At 39.3% G+C, this 16,850-nt stretch overlaps 1 protein-coding gene across 2 annotated transcripts in view; it reads right to left on the reverse strand.

Annotated features, from left to right (window-relative positions):
* Positions 1–16,850, reverse strand: part of DLG2 (discs large MAGUK scaffold protein 2) — a 2,308,738-nt gene that overhangs the window by 1,389,169 nt on the left and 902,719 nt on the right. The window contains exon 1 of one of the 2 annotated variants that reach the window (XM_081536915.1): positions 1,174–1,275. The exons of the other annotated variant lie outside the window; for it this stretch is intronic. Coding sequence (XP_081393041.1) covers positions 1,174–1,275 — 102 coding nt within the window. Of the gene's footprint in view, positions 1–1,173; positions 1,276–16,850 lie in introns of those variants that run through there. 2 annotated transcript variants of the gene reach the window in all.

The following is a 16,850-nucleotide window of genomic DNA, read 5'->3' on the forward strand; positions in this document are numbered from 1 at the left end:
CAGTTTTTCCATTAAACCTACGCCTCCTCTGAGCATCGTCCATGAAGTTGACTGTGCTTGTTTCAGTAACCCTACTGCCTAAGGTGCTTGTCAGCACCCAGGGCAGTCACTCGTGTTATGCTTCAGAACAGAAGAGATCGTGTGACTTTTAATCACTTACGAAAGTGAATGTTCAGTTATTTCATGTGACATTCTCTCTCCCTCTCTCCCTCTCTCTCCTTAGAGAATCACCACAGTAGCCACAAAAGTGTTTTTACACAAACAGGCAAGACACCCCCCTGCCACCACAGTTTTTCACAACGAAAAAAAAGTGAAGGTATGTACCTAAGAGTAAGGGGACATGAACTCAGACCATTGAGGGCTAAGACTGCTCAAATTCCTAGCTCTGTAAGTCTTTCTCAGGGAGTGCCGGCTCCCAGCGTCCACCAAAAAAAGTTTCAGACGCTGAGCAACGAATGGTAACCTGCTTCGGAAACCTTCAAACCTCATTTCCTTGGGAACACCAATCACCTTTACAAAAAATCTGGGGTGGGACAGTTACTCAGGAGAAACTCACTGAATAATCGCGCCACCTCTGGATAACATTTCTGAGTGTTGATTTCAAGTGGATTGTATAAGCTCAGAGAAAAATACACAACTGGGGGCAACATGAGCCTGGTTTTTCTGTCTAAAATAAAAATAGGCTCCTCAGCTTGCAAAGTGCCAGATTGCAAACTGATCCGTTTGGTGTCATCTCAAGTCCATCCACCACTCCAGCAAACCCTGACAGTGGGTCCTGCGGGTCCGGGTGAGTTCAGGAGGAGTGACAAGTCCTGGGGCTGGCAGCTCGGCTGTCACAAGCCCAGTCGCCAGCTAAGTATAGAAAGAGATCCCAAGCCGAGAGCCACCTAACGCATCCCCTTTCCGAGGATTTATCTGCTCTTGGAGCCTCTGTGCATTAGCGATCAGGGTCCCGTCATGAGTCACGACCGAGTTATCAAACCCAGCCGCAGACGCCGGGACATCACTGAGGTCTCCGGGCCCCCAAACCCAGCCGGCTCCCAGAGAGAGCAGAGCAAGTCTGAGCTCTGTCACTCTCCCAACAGGCAGACACATAAACAAACAATAAAAGGAATTGTTTGTTCCCCTCCAGGGAGGCAGCATGCATTAAAAAAGACATGAACCTCATCCTACCTTGCATCCAAACATCAACGACAAAGTGTTGTTGGTGCAAGCAACTTTGCAGTGGCAAATCATTGGTGTAAAACAGTCAGGGTCCTTAACAACAGGGGACATTCCTTTCAAGCTGCGGCAGTGGCAGCTCGCTGGGGGACCCGACCACGGTGCTCACCCGGCACATGGAGCGACAGCCTAGAGCCGGCGGCCACTTAGATCGCTGCCCCCTGCGCCCCGCGCGGCCATCCCAGCGCCAGGGTAGAAGCCACGCTGCGGGCAAGTACCAAGCGTCTCGGGGTCTCCCTCCCCTGGGGAACGAGGCGTGGGGGGAGGGACAGAACCAAGAAGGGCTTTCCACCGCTCCCCCCCTCCTTTTGGTGAATTTGGGGGAGGGAGGTAAATTAAAAAAAAAAAAAAAATTCAAAAAATAAAAATAAAAAGGAAGCCGGGAGCTTAGAGGAGGGTTCAAAGGAGGTGGGGCAATATTACCATGTAAAAGAATGTACCCGCCTACTCGCCCCAGTCACACAAGATTGTCATGCGAGCTGAAGGGGGCTGAAATTATTCTCCCTGAAGGGGAAAAAAAAATACTGCAGCTCCCGGTTTGGTAAAAAGCCAATGGCTTGCTGCAATCCAGAGTCACCGTGGGGAGCGCTGGCCGGACGAGTGGGGTGGGAGGGGGTGCACGCGCGGCTCGCCAGCCTCGCCCAGCCAGCCCGCGCGCCCCGCCCCCCCCCCGAGGAGTCCCGGGGTCCCACTGGGGGTGCTCCGGGAGTTGCTGGGACCCGGAGATCTCACTGGGCTCTCCTTGCCTCCGCTGCCCTCGGAGAGGCGACCTCCGAGGCCGAGCTGTCCAGGTGAGGGGAGAGGCCCGCGCGGAGCCCTGCAGAGAACATCCTCCCCTCCCTCTGACTTCAGCTTGCCTGAGTTGAGGCTGGTACAGGCACCTGGGCCAGAAGTGGGCTGAAAACGGCTTCCCTAGGGCCCTACACCTCCTTGACTTCTGTGTCAGCGAGCCTACTCGCGCCAAGGGTGGTAGATTTGGCCTCTGCCAGGGCTTGATCTGATACAACATTTTTTTAAATTCAAAACGGAAGAGTCCGCCCCCTCCCTACCTTGAGGTCTTAGGGGCTCTAGGAAGCTCCAGAAGTATTACTGTTGTTCCGGAAGTGTGAATGACAAGATTGGTGGATGCTGTATTGATTTTTTCTTTTTCTTTTTTTTAAAGTGAGGCTGTCAAAATTGCAAAAGATCAAAAAAATAAAAATCAGCATGTGGCTGGCCCAGCTGCAAAACTGCTTGTCAGAGACAAAAAAAAAGAAAGAAAGAAAAGAAAATGTGATAGTAGGTTGCAGAATAGGAAATGGGTAGAACTAGCCCTCTTTGGGTGCCACCTGAGTGCTTGGCACTATGCCTCACAGATGGCTGGCGGAAAGAGAGCAAGTCATCAGGATGTGGAATCAAACTCTGGCTCTGGTGCTGAGGATGGCTTTGTGTAAGTCACAGTGTTTGAGCCTCAGTTTGCTTAGTGGGCTCATTAACCCCTACCTTGCAGAGCTGTCATGAAGACTAGAGATGGTAAACAACACTTTCCTGTGGTAAGCCTTGGTAGGCCATGGTAGGTGCTCTGTACTTATACAGCTTGTTGTCATTCAGTTGCTTAGTCGTGTCTGACTCTTTGCAACTCCATGGACTGCAGCACACCACGCTTCCCTGTCCTTCACTATCTCCCGGAGTTTGCTCAGAATCATGTCCATTGAGTCAGTGATGCCACCCAACCATCTCATCCTCTGCTGTGTCCTTCTCCTCTTGTTCTCAATCTTTCCAAGCATCAGGGTCTTTTCTAGTGAGTCAGCTCTTTGAATCAGGTGGCCAAAGGATTGGAGCTTCAGCTTCAGCATCTGTCCTTCCAATGAATATTCAACTTATATAGCTTAGCTCTTGTCTTAGCCCAAGAGGTAGATGTTACTGGACATGTTTTTTTGTAGAGAAAAATAACTGACGATCTAAGGGCTATTTCATTTCCCCAAGTCACACAATCAATAAGCCATGATGGTGAGATTCAAAGAAAATTGATGGAATATAAAAAAGCATTATCACAGGGGACATGACACATCTCTCCAGAAGCATCTTCTAAATTTTCCAGATTTATTGGAGAATAGTCAGGACTGTCCCGTTCACATAAATGTAGTCATTTCAAAAGTCTCTTTCTAAGTCGTCCATGAACTCAGATCTCACTTGAAACAGAGCAACTTAGTCCTCACTATCTATAGCAGGCTCTGCTGGAACCATGCTGTCCTGATGTAGTCCTCCCAGAATACCAGACCGCTTGTCCTCTAAGTTAATAGAAGTCCAAATACCACTATGGGCTTCAACTTACAAAGTTCCAGGAAGAACAAAAGAACAAAATAACTTGCAAGCTGTTAAGTCAAATGCAGTATCCTATAAAATTTCCCTCACCTGCCCACATCCATAAGAGCCCAGCCTCCCTCCTGTCCCAAGTTAATGGAAACCAAACCAGATCGCATCCAAATTCTGTGGAGTGCTTTTTAAAAAAGCAAGCAAGAAAGAAAACAGAAAAGAATGATATAAGAAAAAAATGCATTCTCAGGCTCACCCCTACATTCTCATTCCATAGGCCAAGAGGATATCAAGAAATCTACATTTTTAATCAGCCCCCTGATGAGAGGAATATGTGTCCTGCCTCCAAAATGACCTCTTGAAGGGAAATCAATATGGAGCAAAGCATGAGTAAAGATCAGCAGGGAAAGACAGTCGAAGTTGAGGCAAATCTGGTTCTAATTGAAGAGGGCAGCTGTGTCTAAAGTTTTGTGATTATGACACTAAATGTAGGCGTCCTTACCTAGTTGATTTCTCTAATAGGAATTAGGGTTAATTCAATCCAGTGCATACCTAGGGGCTGCCAGGGCTCAGGAGGTGATACATATATGTGCTCAAACATACCAGGTCACACTGTAGGGGCAGAACTCTGGTCTGGTGCCTTCTGTGTAATCTTAAAGTCACATTCAGACTAAGTGTATCACTTAGCATTTTTTCCCTTTCTGTTAGCATAAAATGTGTGATTGTGTGAGCACTTCCACCTACAGAGCATCTATAATTATGGCTGTTTTTCCAAAGGAGAATGGATTCTAAAATAGTTGTACAATATTTCCCTTATTCATTAGCCTATAATTTGGATTTCAAACACCTCAAAAGTATTGTATGCTCTATATTGTGATGTTCCAATAATAACTAACACAGTCTTTCCCTAATGAATTATCCAGGCTAAGGCTGACCTCCTATTCTAGGGCAGCATTACAGGCTGCTAGGCTCAAGTCATTTCCCATTTTACAGCTTGTGCTGGTTTAGGTTAACAAAGACAAATGACAAAATATAAAGGAAAATGTATATTTCATTCCTCGATCTTCTATTGTTAAACTAATCAATGAAACTTCATTTATTATACCTCTCTTTCCACACACACAAGTGTGTGTCTATGTATATCTGTTATCTGTTCATATACATCTGACAAAATGCTTTTCCTTAATTCTTGTCTCTTGATAATAGCTCTGGAGTGAAGTGAAAGGGGGGGAGAAGAGAAAATGTTGTTTCCATGACAATGCATTCCTTAGCTACAGGCAGTAACCACTATGGTTAACAAAATGAATCACTTTTACCTTAAGATATGAACACATTGCATTATTGGTCTGAAAAGCTAATTTGGGAGTATACAGCATGGGGGTGTACTGCAATAATTTTAGGAGAAGATATTACTAGGGAATGCCAGGAGATGATGCACTGATTTTAATAGTCAAAATAACCACCCTTAATTACCTCAGTGATTGGTAACATTTACAGTTCTTCCTAATAATCATCACCTTTGCAAAATAATACATGACTATACACTCTTAAACATTTTTCCTTCTTACAACTTTTCTCAAAATAGACTCACAATCATAAAAGTCAGGATTATAAAAAAAAATATGATCAGGGTTTAATTTTATTCTTTTATTTATTGCTATCATTATTATTCCTAATCCAAAATTAGGACAAGGCAAGAGGTATTAGCTATTGACTTAGCTTTTGTCTTCCTTTATTGATCCCTTCCACAGCAATTTTTTAAGAAGTGGTTCACGGTGGAAGGGAAAAGAGTGTAATGGACACCAGGAGCCACGGGGTTTCTTCCTATTGACTGTGCGACTTCAAGCAAGTCACTCACTCTCTGAGCCACAATTCCCCTGTCCGTTAAGATGAAATGGGTACACTAGAGTCTCTCTAAGTTTACTTTCAGTGCTGAAGCTCTCTGAGTGGTTCTTACAAATAAAGGATCTGAAAGATGTAAAGGAAATTTGAGAAGCCATTTCATTCAGTCACCTGTCTCAGAAAATAAACTCTTCTACAGTGCTTACTATCTGATATGCTCGACTATAGTGTTTGCTATATGTAGAGTTATCAATTCAGCAGCGTGCTAAACCCAGATTCTACCCTTGAGAGCCAACTGTACCTAATTCCAACCTTTCATGATAGTAGTTTGAAATCAGCCATGGAGGAAGTATTTCCACATAAATTGGAAAACACTATATATATATTTCCACATAAATTGGGGGAAAAAAACATTTTTTTTTTTTTTTCGGAGAAGCATCTATCAGCGCAGCACTGGTTTAAGTACTCTATCTACAATCAATAACTTATTTAATCCTTACAACCTCTCAAACTTATACATACACAAGAACAGGAAACTGAATCACAGAGAAATTAAATAATTTGTCCAAGCTAACAAAATTGATAGACAAGTCAACTAAATGAATCAGCTAACAAAAAAAGCCTTGCTGGCTTTCAATAACAAATGTTTATTTCTTCCTTATGTGAGACATTCCATAACGTGACCCTGACTCTAGCCCATGTTGTTCCATGAACAGAAGAGCAGCCTCTATCAGGGGCAGGATGTTTTCATGGCAGAAGTAAAAAAATGACCAGTGACTCAGTATGCAGTAGCTCTTAATATTTCTATTCAGATATGAAAACATATCCCTGTTAGCATTTTATTAGCCAAGGCATGTCATGTGACCAAACCCAACGCCAGTCAGGTGGGGAAGGATAATCCTTTCACAGTGAGGAAGGAGAACATTTGGGAACAATAATTTACTAAATAACAGCTTAGCTGGGTGATGGAATTGGGATTTGAACCCAAGAAATCTGACATGATGAGCCAAGTTCTTAATAAGCAGGCCTTTCTGCCTGTGACAGCCAACACATCTTTATTTTTCACCTATTTTTCATATTAGGGTTTGTTATTTAATAACTCTTTAAGGGAGTGACTCCTATAAAAAAAATCATGGTAGATACAGAAAACATATAAGAACTTTGGAGCGAATCAGATATGCTTGGTTTGGCACTATTCGCTATGCGATTTCAACCTTTAATTATTTTCCCTATACTCCCTTTCCCTACAAATGACTGTCCACTTATTTTCATGTAATCTTTAGTATACATGTCTTCAGGTAATTAATTTACCAATAACTTCATAACACAAACTGCATTTTTTATTATTGAACTTCCTGAATTTAAGGTGAAGAGGTATATGAACATGTCTTCCTGCCATCAATGAGTTTATAAACTAATTGAAGATATTGTCATAAAATAAAAACAGTATCTCTGACAGTAAGAAAATATATATACAATCAAGTACTAAAATGTACTTGAAGTCCATAAGATTATTTGACCCATCTAGTTAACTTCTCTGAACTATCATTTCTTGTTCTTTAACTGGTATTGCTATAAGGCTTAAATGAGATAATGTGTTTTAAAATGTCCACTTCTCTTATCTGGTTTGTGATAAATGCTCAGTAAACTGGAGACACTTTATGTTGATTTCCTAACTTTTTTTTTTCCCAATAAAAGTTAACTGTAAAGACTAAACCCATTAGATGTACCCAATACATATAATCTCTTTATACAGAACTCTTTAACTTTTCTTCACAATTTTATTCCCCCAAAGACTCTTCAGGCCCTTTCTCGGGCTTTCCACATTCCTCTTATGAGGAACACACAACTGCAGTGAGGGTTTGTATTAGAATCATGACCCATAAAACCTGACTCTGAAATCCATTATGCCTTCCCCATGATCATTGCTTGTTAGTCTTCTCTGTAAGTTCTGAGTGTTCTCCTTCTATTCACCTGCCACCAAGTACAGACCCCTTTGGACCAGTCATGCTTAGTGACTAGTTGGCCATTATTTGAGGCATACATGCCATGTTTGGTTGACCTTTACTTGGAATAATTTTCTTATTTATAGTTTGGACGATCGAGTCAATAAATGAATTAAATATATGGGTTAAGCCAGCCTTTCCATAGCTACTATGTAGGGTCTTGGTGAACTAATGTAAATCATTGTTTGTGTTTTAATTCAACCCTTGGCCCCCAACTTCCTCAATGAAAGGAATACAACCCTTATTGAGAAAATGTCATCCCATTAATTCAGAATCAATTTTACCATTTTGTTTTAGCAGCATGAATTTTGAAATAATAGCTGTCCTTAGCTTTAATAAGATAAAGCACAAGTTTGCCTCTAAGATGTCTCCTTATATTCCACTTTCACTCGTGGGGCCATTTTGAGAAAAGCAACTCCAAGATATCACCCCCTGCACCACCTGTGAAAGTGTCCTAAACAGGAGAAATCAAATGAAAAAGAACTTTGCTTAGGTCTTTCTGTTTACCAAATTTGATGTCAGTGTTGAAAGAACAAGGTTTGGGTCTTAGGCTCCAATTTTAGCTTTGATACTTACTATGTAGTTCTGAGTTAATCAGTTAGTCTCTTTGACAGTTAATTTTCTCATCCATTAAAAAATGAGAGGGGTGTTAAATAATAACCCCTATATTCAGTTCAGTTCAGTTCAGTCACTCAGTCGTGTCCAACTCTTTGCGACCCCATGAATTGCAGCACGCCAGGCCTCTCTGTCCATCGCCATCTCCCGGAGTCTACCCAAACCCATGTCCATCGAGTCGGTGATGCCATCCAACCATCTCATCCTTTGTCGTCCCCTTCTCCTCCTGCCCCCAATCCTACCCAACACCTATATTACAGGATTCCTTTGAGAATTCATTAAAATATCATGTATGAAAGTACCTGTCTAAGTACCTGGCATTTTTTTTCATTTTCAAAGACAGCATTTATTTTTAACAGTATTTTTTTCTAAATACAAAACTAAAAGTTTAGTATAGAAATAATTTTGAATAGAAATTATTGTCAATAGAAAATATTGTCAGGTACAACAAAAGCAACTTGAAAGTACTCACAATTCCATTGCTAGAGGTAAGTAATCTTAATACTTAGGAAGATGTGGCGTGCTATGCTAAGTCACTTCAGTTGTGTCTTACTCTTTGCAATGCTACGGAATATAGCCCACCAGTCTCCTCTGTCCATGGGATTTACCAAACAAAAACACTGGAGTGGGTTGAATGCCCTCCTCCATGGGATCTTCCTGATTCAGGGATCGAACCCCTTTCTCCGGTATCTCCTGCATTGGCAGGTGGGTTCTTTACCACTAATGCCACCTGGGAAGCCCAAAAGAGAGTCACAAGTATCTGTGTGTGTGTGTGTGTGTGTGCATGCATGCGCACACACATACGTGCACATCTGTGTGTTAGTTGCTCAGTCATGTCCAACTCTTTTCAATCCTATGGACCATAGCCCACCAAGCTCCTCTGTCCATGGAATTCTTCAGGCAAGAATACTGGAGTGGGTAGCCTTTCCCTTCTCCAGCGGATCTTCCCAACCCAGGAATAGAACCCAAGTCTCCTACATCTCCTGCATGGCAGGCAAATTCTTTTACTGTTTGAACCACTAGAGAAGTCCACTTTGGAGGTTCAGTTCAGTTCAGTTCAGTTGCTCAGTCGTGTCCGACTCTTTGTGACCCCATGGACTGCAGCACACCAGGCCTCCCTGTCCATCACCAACTCCCGGACCCCACTCAAACTCATGCCCATCGCAAAGGTGATGCCATCCAACCATCTCATCTCCTGTCATCCCTTTCTCTTCCTGCCTTCAATCTTTCCCAGCATCAGGGTCTTTTCCAGTGAGTCAGCTCTTTGCATCTGGTGGCCAAAGTATTGGAATTTCAACTTCAGCATCAGCCCTTCCAATGAACACCCAGGACTGATCTCCTTTAGGATGGACTGGTTGGATCTCCTTGCAGTCCAAGGGACTCTCAAGAGTCTTCTCCAACATCACAGTTCAAAAGCATCAATTCTTCAGTGCTCAGCTAACTTTGGAGGTTACACTTCCAGTAATGCTTCAACAAAATTGTGTTTAAACCGTGTACAATGGTGCAGGCTAATTTAGAAAATAATATACCTTTGACACCTATCCATGCTTTTAGGAAGAAGTCGTCCTATAAAAATACAATCAATAATGGCACAGTATATTAGTATTTTGTGGCATATTTCACAAGCCCTTTTTTGGCAGGGGTCAAAAATATTTCTGAATTCAGTATCATGAGAAAAACGGAAGTGTTCTTGTGGACAAATATTTGCACATATCCATAACAAAATTATTAGGCTAAAACTTATAGACAAGGAATTCCTGGTGTAAAGAGCATGAACATTTAGGCAATTTATGTTTGTATTAATTTATATTTCCATGAAAATTTTATAGGACTCATTGTTATTCTCCATAAATAGCACACTATAGGAGTTACTTCAGCCAAACTCTGGTGGTAGATTTTTATTTGTCTGAAGATATTATTTTTATTTTATTTGGTTATTTTATTGGCTTTTAAAGGATAGTTTGTTGTTGTTGTTGTTAATTGCTAGGTTGTATTCCACTCTTTTGTGACCCCATGCCCTATAGCCTACTAGTCTCCTCTGTCCATGGGACTTCTCAGGCAAGAATACTGGAGTGGGGAGCAATGTTCCTTCTCCAGGGGATCTTCCCCACCCAGGACTCGATGACAGCTTAGTTCAGTATAAATTATACGCTGCCAGTTATTTTCTCCCAGTATTTTGTAGAGTCAATTCAGTTGACTCTGTAAGTGCTCAATTGCTTCCTACTGATCAAGTTTTTTAGCTGTTTTGGCATTCTGGACATTCACCTCAATGTAATTAGATATAGAGTTCACCTTCTTTATCCTCTCTAGGTCTTCTTTTGATTGCTGCATCCAGGGATTCATGTCTTTAATCAATTACTTAAAAAATGTGAAGGCATACCACTTTGCATTTTTCTCTCCCTCATGCTGTCCTTCCCGCCCCCCCACCTTAAACTGCAATCACATACGTATTTGCTATTGTTGTTTTTAGTTGCTAAGTCATCTCTGACTCTCTACAACCCTGTGGCCTGTAGCCCATCAGGCTCCTTTGTCCATGCGATTTCCCAGACGAGGATACTAGAGTAGGTTGCCACTTCCTTCTCCAGAGGCTCTTCCAACCCAGGTACTGAACTGGCAACTCCTTCATTAGCAGGCAGATTCTTTACCACTGACCCACCAGGAAAGCCCCACATATATGTTTATTTTCCTTTTTTCTTATACTTTTTATCTCTTTAGCTGCCTGTGCTGCACTATGGGTAATTTCTTTACATATCTTTCCATTTCTTAATTTTGTCTTCAGTTCTTTAAAAAACATTTGTATTGTTTTAAATTTTAGTTGTGATCCACACAGTCAAAGGCTTTGGCATAGTCAATAAAGCAGAAATAGATGTTTTTCTGAAACTCTCTTGCTTTTTCAATGATCCATCAGATGTTGGCAATTTGATCTCCAGTTCCTCTGCCTTTTCTAAAACCAGCTTGAACATCTGGAAGTTCACGATTCACGTATTACTGAAGCCTGGCTTGGAGAATTTTAAGCATCACTTTACTAGTGTGTGAGATGAGTACAATTGTGCAGTAGTTTGAGCATTCTTTGGCATTGCCTTCGTTTGGGATTGGAATGAAAACTGACCTTTTCCAGTCCTGTGGCTACTGCTGAGTTTTCCATATTTGCTGGTATATTGAGTGCAGCAGTTTCACAGCATCATCTTTCAGGATTTGAAATAGCTCAACTGGAATTCCATCACCTCCACTAAGCTCAACTGGAATTCCATCACCTCCACTAGCTTTGTTTGTAGTGATGCTTCCTAAGGCCCACTTGACTTCACATTCCAGGATGTCTGGCTCTAGGTGAATGATCACACCATCATGATTATCTGGGTCACGAAGATCTTTTTTGTACAGTTATTCTGTGTATTCTTGCCACCTCTTCTTAATATCTTCTGCTTCTGTTAGGTCCATACCATTTCTGTCCTTTATCGAGCCCAACTTTGCATGAAATGTACCTTTGGTATCTCTAGTTTTCTTGAAGAGATCTCTAGTCCTTCCCATTCTATTGTTTTCCTCTATTTCTTTGCATTGATTGCTGAGGAAGGCTTTCTTATCTCTCCTTGCTATTCTTTGAAACACTGCATTCAAATGGGTATATCTTTCCTTTTCTCCTTTGCTTTTCACTTTCCATCTTTTCACAGCTATTTGCAAGGCCTCCTCAGACAGCCATTTTGCTTTTTTGCATTTCTTTTTCTTGGGGATGGTCTTGATTCCTGTCTCCTTACAATGTCACGAACCTCCATCCATAGTTCATCAGGCATTCTGTCTATCAGATCTAGTCCTTTAAATCTATTTCTCACTTCCACTGTATAGTCATAAGGGATTTGATTTAGGTCATACCTGAATGGTCTAGTGGTTTTCTCCACTTTCTTCAATTTCAGTCTGGTTGGTGATGGACAGAGAGGCCTGGCATGCTGTGGTTCATGGGGTCGCAAAGAGTCGGACACGACTAAGCGACTGAACTGAACTGAACTGAAATTTTAGTTGCTATGCTTGCAGTTCTCAAAGTTCTATTGTTTTTTTTGAGATATCATTGACAGATTATATTTTGTATGTTTAAGGTACACAAGGGGCTTCCATGGTGGCTCAGACAGTCAAGAATCAGCCTGCAATGCAGGAGACCCAAGTTCGATTTCTGGATTAGGAAGATCCCCTGGAGAAAGGAATGGCAACCCACTCCAGCGTTCTTGCCTGGAGAATCCCACGGACAAAGGAGTCTGGTGGGCTACAGTCCATGGGGTCACAAAGAGTCGGACACAACTGAGCAACTAAGTGTGCAAACACAGACACAAGGTATACAATGTATTTATACACTTATATATTGCCAAATGATGACCTCTATAGTGTTAAGGAACACCTTTGTCACCTCACATCATCACCAGTTATTTTCTGTGGTGAGAACATTTAAGATCTACTCTTTTAATAACTCTCAAGTATCTAGTACAGTATTACGAACTATAATCACCATACTATACATTAGATCCCCCAAACAAACTTATCTTATAACTGAAATTATATACCCTTTGACCAACATCTCCCCAATTCCCCCACTCTCCAGGCTCTGGTAACTACTAGTCTACTCCCAGCTTGTATGAATTTGGCTTTTTTGGATTACATATGTAAGTAATACCATACAGTATTTATCTGTCTCTGACATATTTCACTTAGTATAATACCCTCCACGGCCATTCATATTCTTGCAGGTTGCAGGATTTCCTTCTCTTCTATGGCTGAATAATATTCTATCACATATATATTCCATCATGTATATTATAGAGAGATATGTATGACACAGCTTCTTTGCACTATTCATCTATTGATGGATACTTAGGTTGCTTCCGTATGTTGGCTATTGTGAATAATGCTGCCATGAACATGGGACTGCAGATATATCTTCAGTACTCCTTTTCCTTTCCTTTGGATACATACCCAGAAGTAGGATTGCTAGTAATTCACTTCTTAATTTTTTGTGGAACCTTCATACTGTTTTCACAGTAACTATGCTATACCAACTTACATTTTCACCAACAGTACACAGGGATTCCCTTTTCTACACATCTTCACTAAGAATTGATATCTCTTGTCTTTTTGATGATAGTGATTCCAACAGGTATGAGGTGATATCTCATTGTGGTTTTGATTTGCATTTCCCAAATGATTAGTGATCTTGAGCATATTTTAATGTACCTGTTGGTCATCTGTATGTCTTCCTTAGATCTATTCAGTTTCTCTGCCTATTTTTAACTGGATTGTTTACTTGTTTTTGCTACTGAGTTGTATGAGTTCTTTATATATTTTGAATATTAACCACTTATTAGATATATGATTTGCAAACATTCCTTCAATTCTGTAGACTGGCTTTTTGTTTTGTTGGTTGTTTCTATTGCTGACCTGGCACCTATTAATGAATATTTAACAGTATTCACTTGTTCACTCATTCATTCCTTTATTTATTTGTTCATTATATACCAAAACTAGCTAAGAAACTTATCTCAACTATATGGCAACCAAACACAGCAAAATTCCTGTGAAATCACTAATTCTATTTTTATACTATTTGCCCATCTGTGAAACAAAGGCAAATTGTTCATTGTCAAAAAAGAAATGCTAAAAAGAGCTCAACTTTGAGAGCAGCAATTCAAGGGAAGAGTGTGTCAAAAACATGGCTCATTTTAAATAGTTTTATACTGCCACTGTGCTTCTTTACTACAAATAGATTTTCCTTATCAGCTTCCTTTTCTGAAGAATAGATGGCTCTTCAACTGCAAGAACTAAATGAGGTGACTTATCCTGAAGAACACCACTCTATTATTTTGCAAGCAGGGACCCTCAGCTAAACATATACAAACTAAATGAAATGATTACGCAATGAAACAATTGCTCTCTAGAAACTATGAAGACATTAGATCTCTCTTACAATCTCCAGCTATAAACCAAAGAATTAAGAGTATGACACAATTATCTCTTTCCGTCTTAATAAGCTGCAAGCATGCTAAAGTCCTTGATGGCACTGAATTATAAATATAACTTAACTAGATTTCCATTTCCTGTTTGCTTAACATAAAAACATTTTAGGAAAAAGGATCTTTTGGTACAATGTGTGAATTATTCCTATTATAAAAATTCTAATGCTCCATAAAAATGCTAGTGCTCTCTTCCTACAATACAAGCACAATCAGTCTCAATATAATGTGTTGGAAAATCTGAATTGTGTTTGCTAAAGTTGATAGTATATGTCTATAGAAAAGACTTGCTAGGTTCATGATGTTAAGCACATTCACCTCATTTCCTCTTTTCGGTTCCCAATTACTATTTGATTATTCATGAATTCATTCAACAAATATTTTCATGTGTCTTTTATATATTAGGCAGTATGCTAACTTTGGAATACAAGAGCAGATCAATCCAGTCTTGGCCTCATGAAGATTACAGACCAGTGAGGAAGGCAGATTGGGGTAAGTGCTTTGAGTATATCTACATGACTCAGTGAGAGCATACAGGGGAAATCTCATCTAATAAAAGAGGTAAAAGAAGGCATAATTGGGAAAGTGATAACTGAGCTGATATCAGGAGGATGACTGGGAATTTACTATACAAATGGAGGAAGGAAAAATAACCTAAAATAGAAGAAACAGAATGCACAACACTTGGTGCCAGAAAACAAAGAGTGCAGGAATGAACTGAGATCATCTCAGAGCAGCTAGAACACAGAAAACAAGGGGAAACATCAAGTGAGAATAGGCTGAAAAAAGCAGAGGTCAGATTAGGAAGGCTACATTTAAGATTTATGTTATACTCTAAAACTCTTAGGAGACTACTTAAGAGATATTTTAAAGCAGATTTGTTCAAGTATAACTACAGATATTCAAAGTGTACAATTCAATAAGATTCAATATATGAATACATCCATGAAACCATCAGCACAATCAAGATAGTAGACAAATCTATGACCCTCTAAAGCTCCCTCATGCTCTTTCTTAGACCCTGCCCCTAAACCTCTTTCCTACTTCCCCATCTCAAAGCAAACACAGATCTGCTTTCTGTCATTATATAGATTAGTTCACACTTTCTAGAAATTTTATATGAACGATATTGTGCAGTATGCGCTTTTTGGTATCATTATTTTTTTCACTCAGTGTATCTATTCTGAGAATCATCTAGGCTGTTGCATGTGTCAACAATTCATTTCTATTTTATTTCTGAATAATATTCCATTGTAAAGATACACTAATTTATTTATCCATTTATTTGTAAATGGATATTTGGATTGTTTCTAATTTTTGGCTTTATAACAGCTATGAATATTTGTCTATGTCTTTGAACAGATACCTATTTATTTTGCCATTGGATTGGCATAAGGTGATGACATGGCATATGTATGTTTTCATTTTTTAAAAACTGTCAAACTAGTTTCCAAAGTGGTTGTACCATTTCACATGCCCACCAGTAGTGTATAAGAATTCCAGTCCATTCAGATTTAAGTCAACATTTGCTATGGTCACTCAATTTAACTTAACCATTCTCATAGATGTATAGTAGTATCTTACTGTGATTTAATTTTCATTTCCATAATGACTAACGGTTTTGAACATCTTTTCTGCATTTGCTGCTTGTATGTCTTTTTTGGTAGTTTCTATTCAAATCTTTGGTCATTTTTGAAAGTGAACTGTTTCTTATTTTTTTATTTTTAAGAGTTCTTTATTTTATATATTCTGGATTTAAGCTCTTGATTAGATATATGATTGCACATAGTTTTTACACTCTACAATTTTATTAAATTCTGTTAAAATTTTTAATTCTTTGTCAAATTTATTATTCTTTTTTATTTTATTGTTTATGCTTTTGGTGTCCTAAGAAATCTATGCCTAACTGAAAGGTAAAAATTTTCTACAAAAATTTGTAGAATTTTTTAAGAATTTTAAGTTTACATTTTACATTTAGGTCTATGATAAATCTGGGGTTATTTTTTATATACAGTGTGAGGTCTGAATCCAAGTTTATATTTTTACATATGAATGTCCAATTGTTCCAGCACCATTTGCTGAAATGACTATCCTTTCTTTCTCAACTTAATTGTGTGCTTTTGTTAAAAGTCAGTTTTCCTTATACATGTACTATTTCTGGACAATCAGTTCTTTTCTATTGATCTAAATGTCTACCTTTACACAAACAATGTCTTTACACCAGCTTTCTTTCAGGGATCTTTTGAATCTCCTAGATGCTTTGAATATTACGTATGAATTTCAGAATTAGCTTGTTGATATCTACAAGCTCTTCTATTCAAATTTTGATATGATTTTGTTGAATCTCTAGATAAGTTTGGAGACAATGAACAACCTAACAGTATTTTGTCTTCCAACTCAGGAGAAAGGTATTTACTCATTTATTTAGATCATCTGTAATTTTCCTCAGCAATATTCTGTAATTTTGGAATGTATAGTTCTTTCACATCTTTCATCAAATTTAATTCTATTTCACATCATATGTTATCATAAGTGGAACTGTTTTAGGGATTTCAACTTCTGACTGTTCACTATTAGTATTTTGAGTGTTGTATATTGACTTTTATGCTGCAAATTTGCTAAACTCACCAATTTATCTGGTAGCTTTTTTGTTATTTTTAATTCCATGAGAACATATCATGTCATCTGCAAATAAAGTCATACTTTTTCTTTTGTTACTTCTTCTTATTGAAGATGCTAGTAGAACATCCAGATACTAGTGCATGGAAGTAGTTTGGGTGGACATTTCTCTTGTCTTGTACTGGATCTTAGGGGAGATTTTTCAGTCTTTCACTTTTAAGTATGTTATTGGCTATATGTTTTTCACAGATTTTTTTTTTTT

Source organism: Giraffa tippelskirchi, chromosome 10 (assembly GCF_054371585.1).
Source record: "Giraffa tippelskirchi isolate mGirTip1 chromosome 10, T2T-mGirTip1v1.2.pri, whole genome shotgun sequence".
Taxonomy (NCBI): domain Eukaryota; kingdom Metazoa; phylum Chordata; class Mammalia; order Artiodactyla; family Giraffidae; genus Giraffa; species Giraffa tippelskirchi.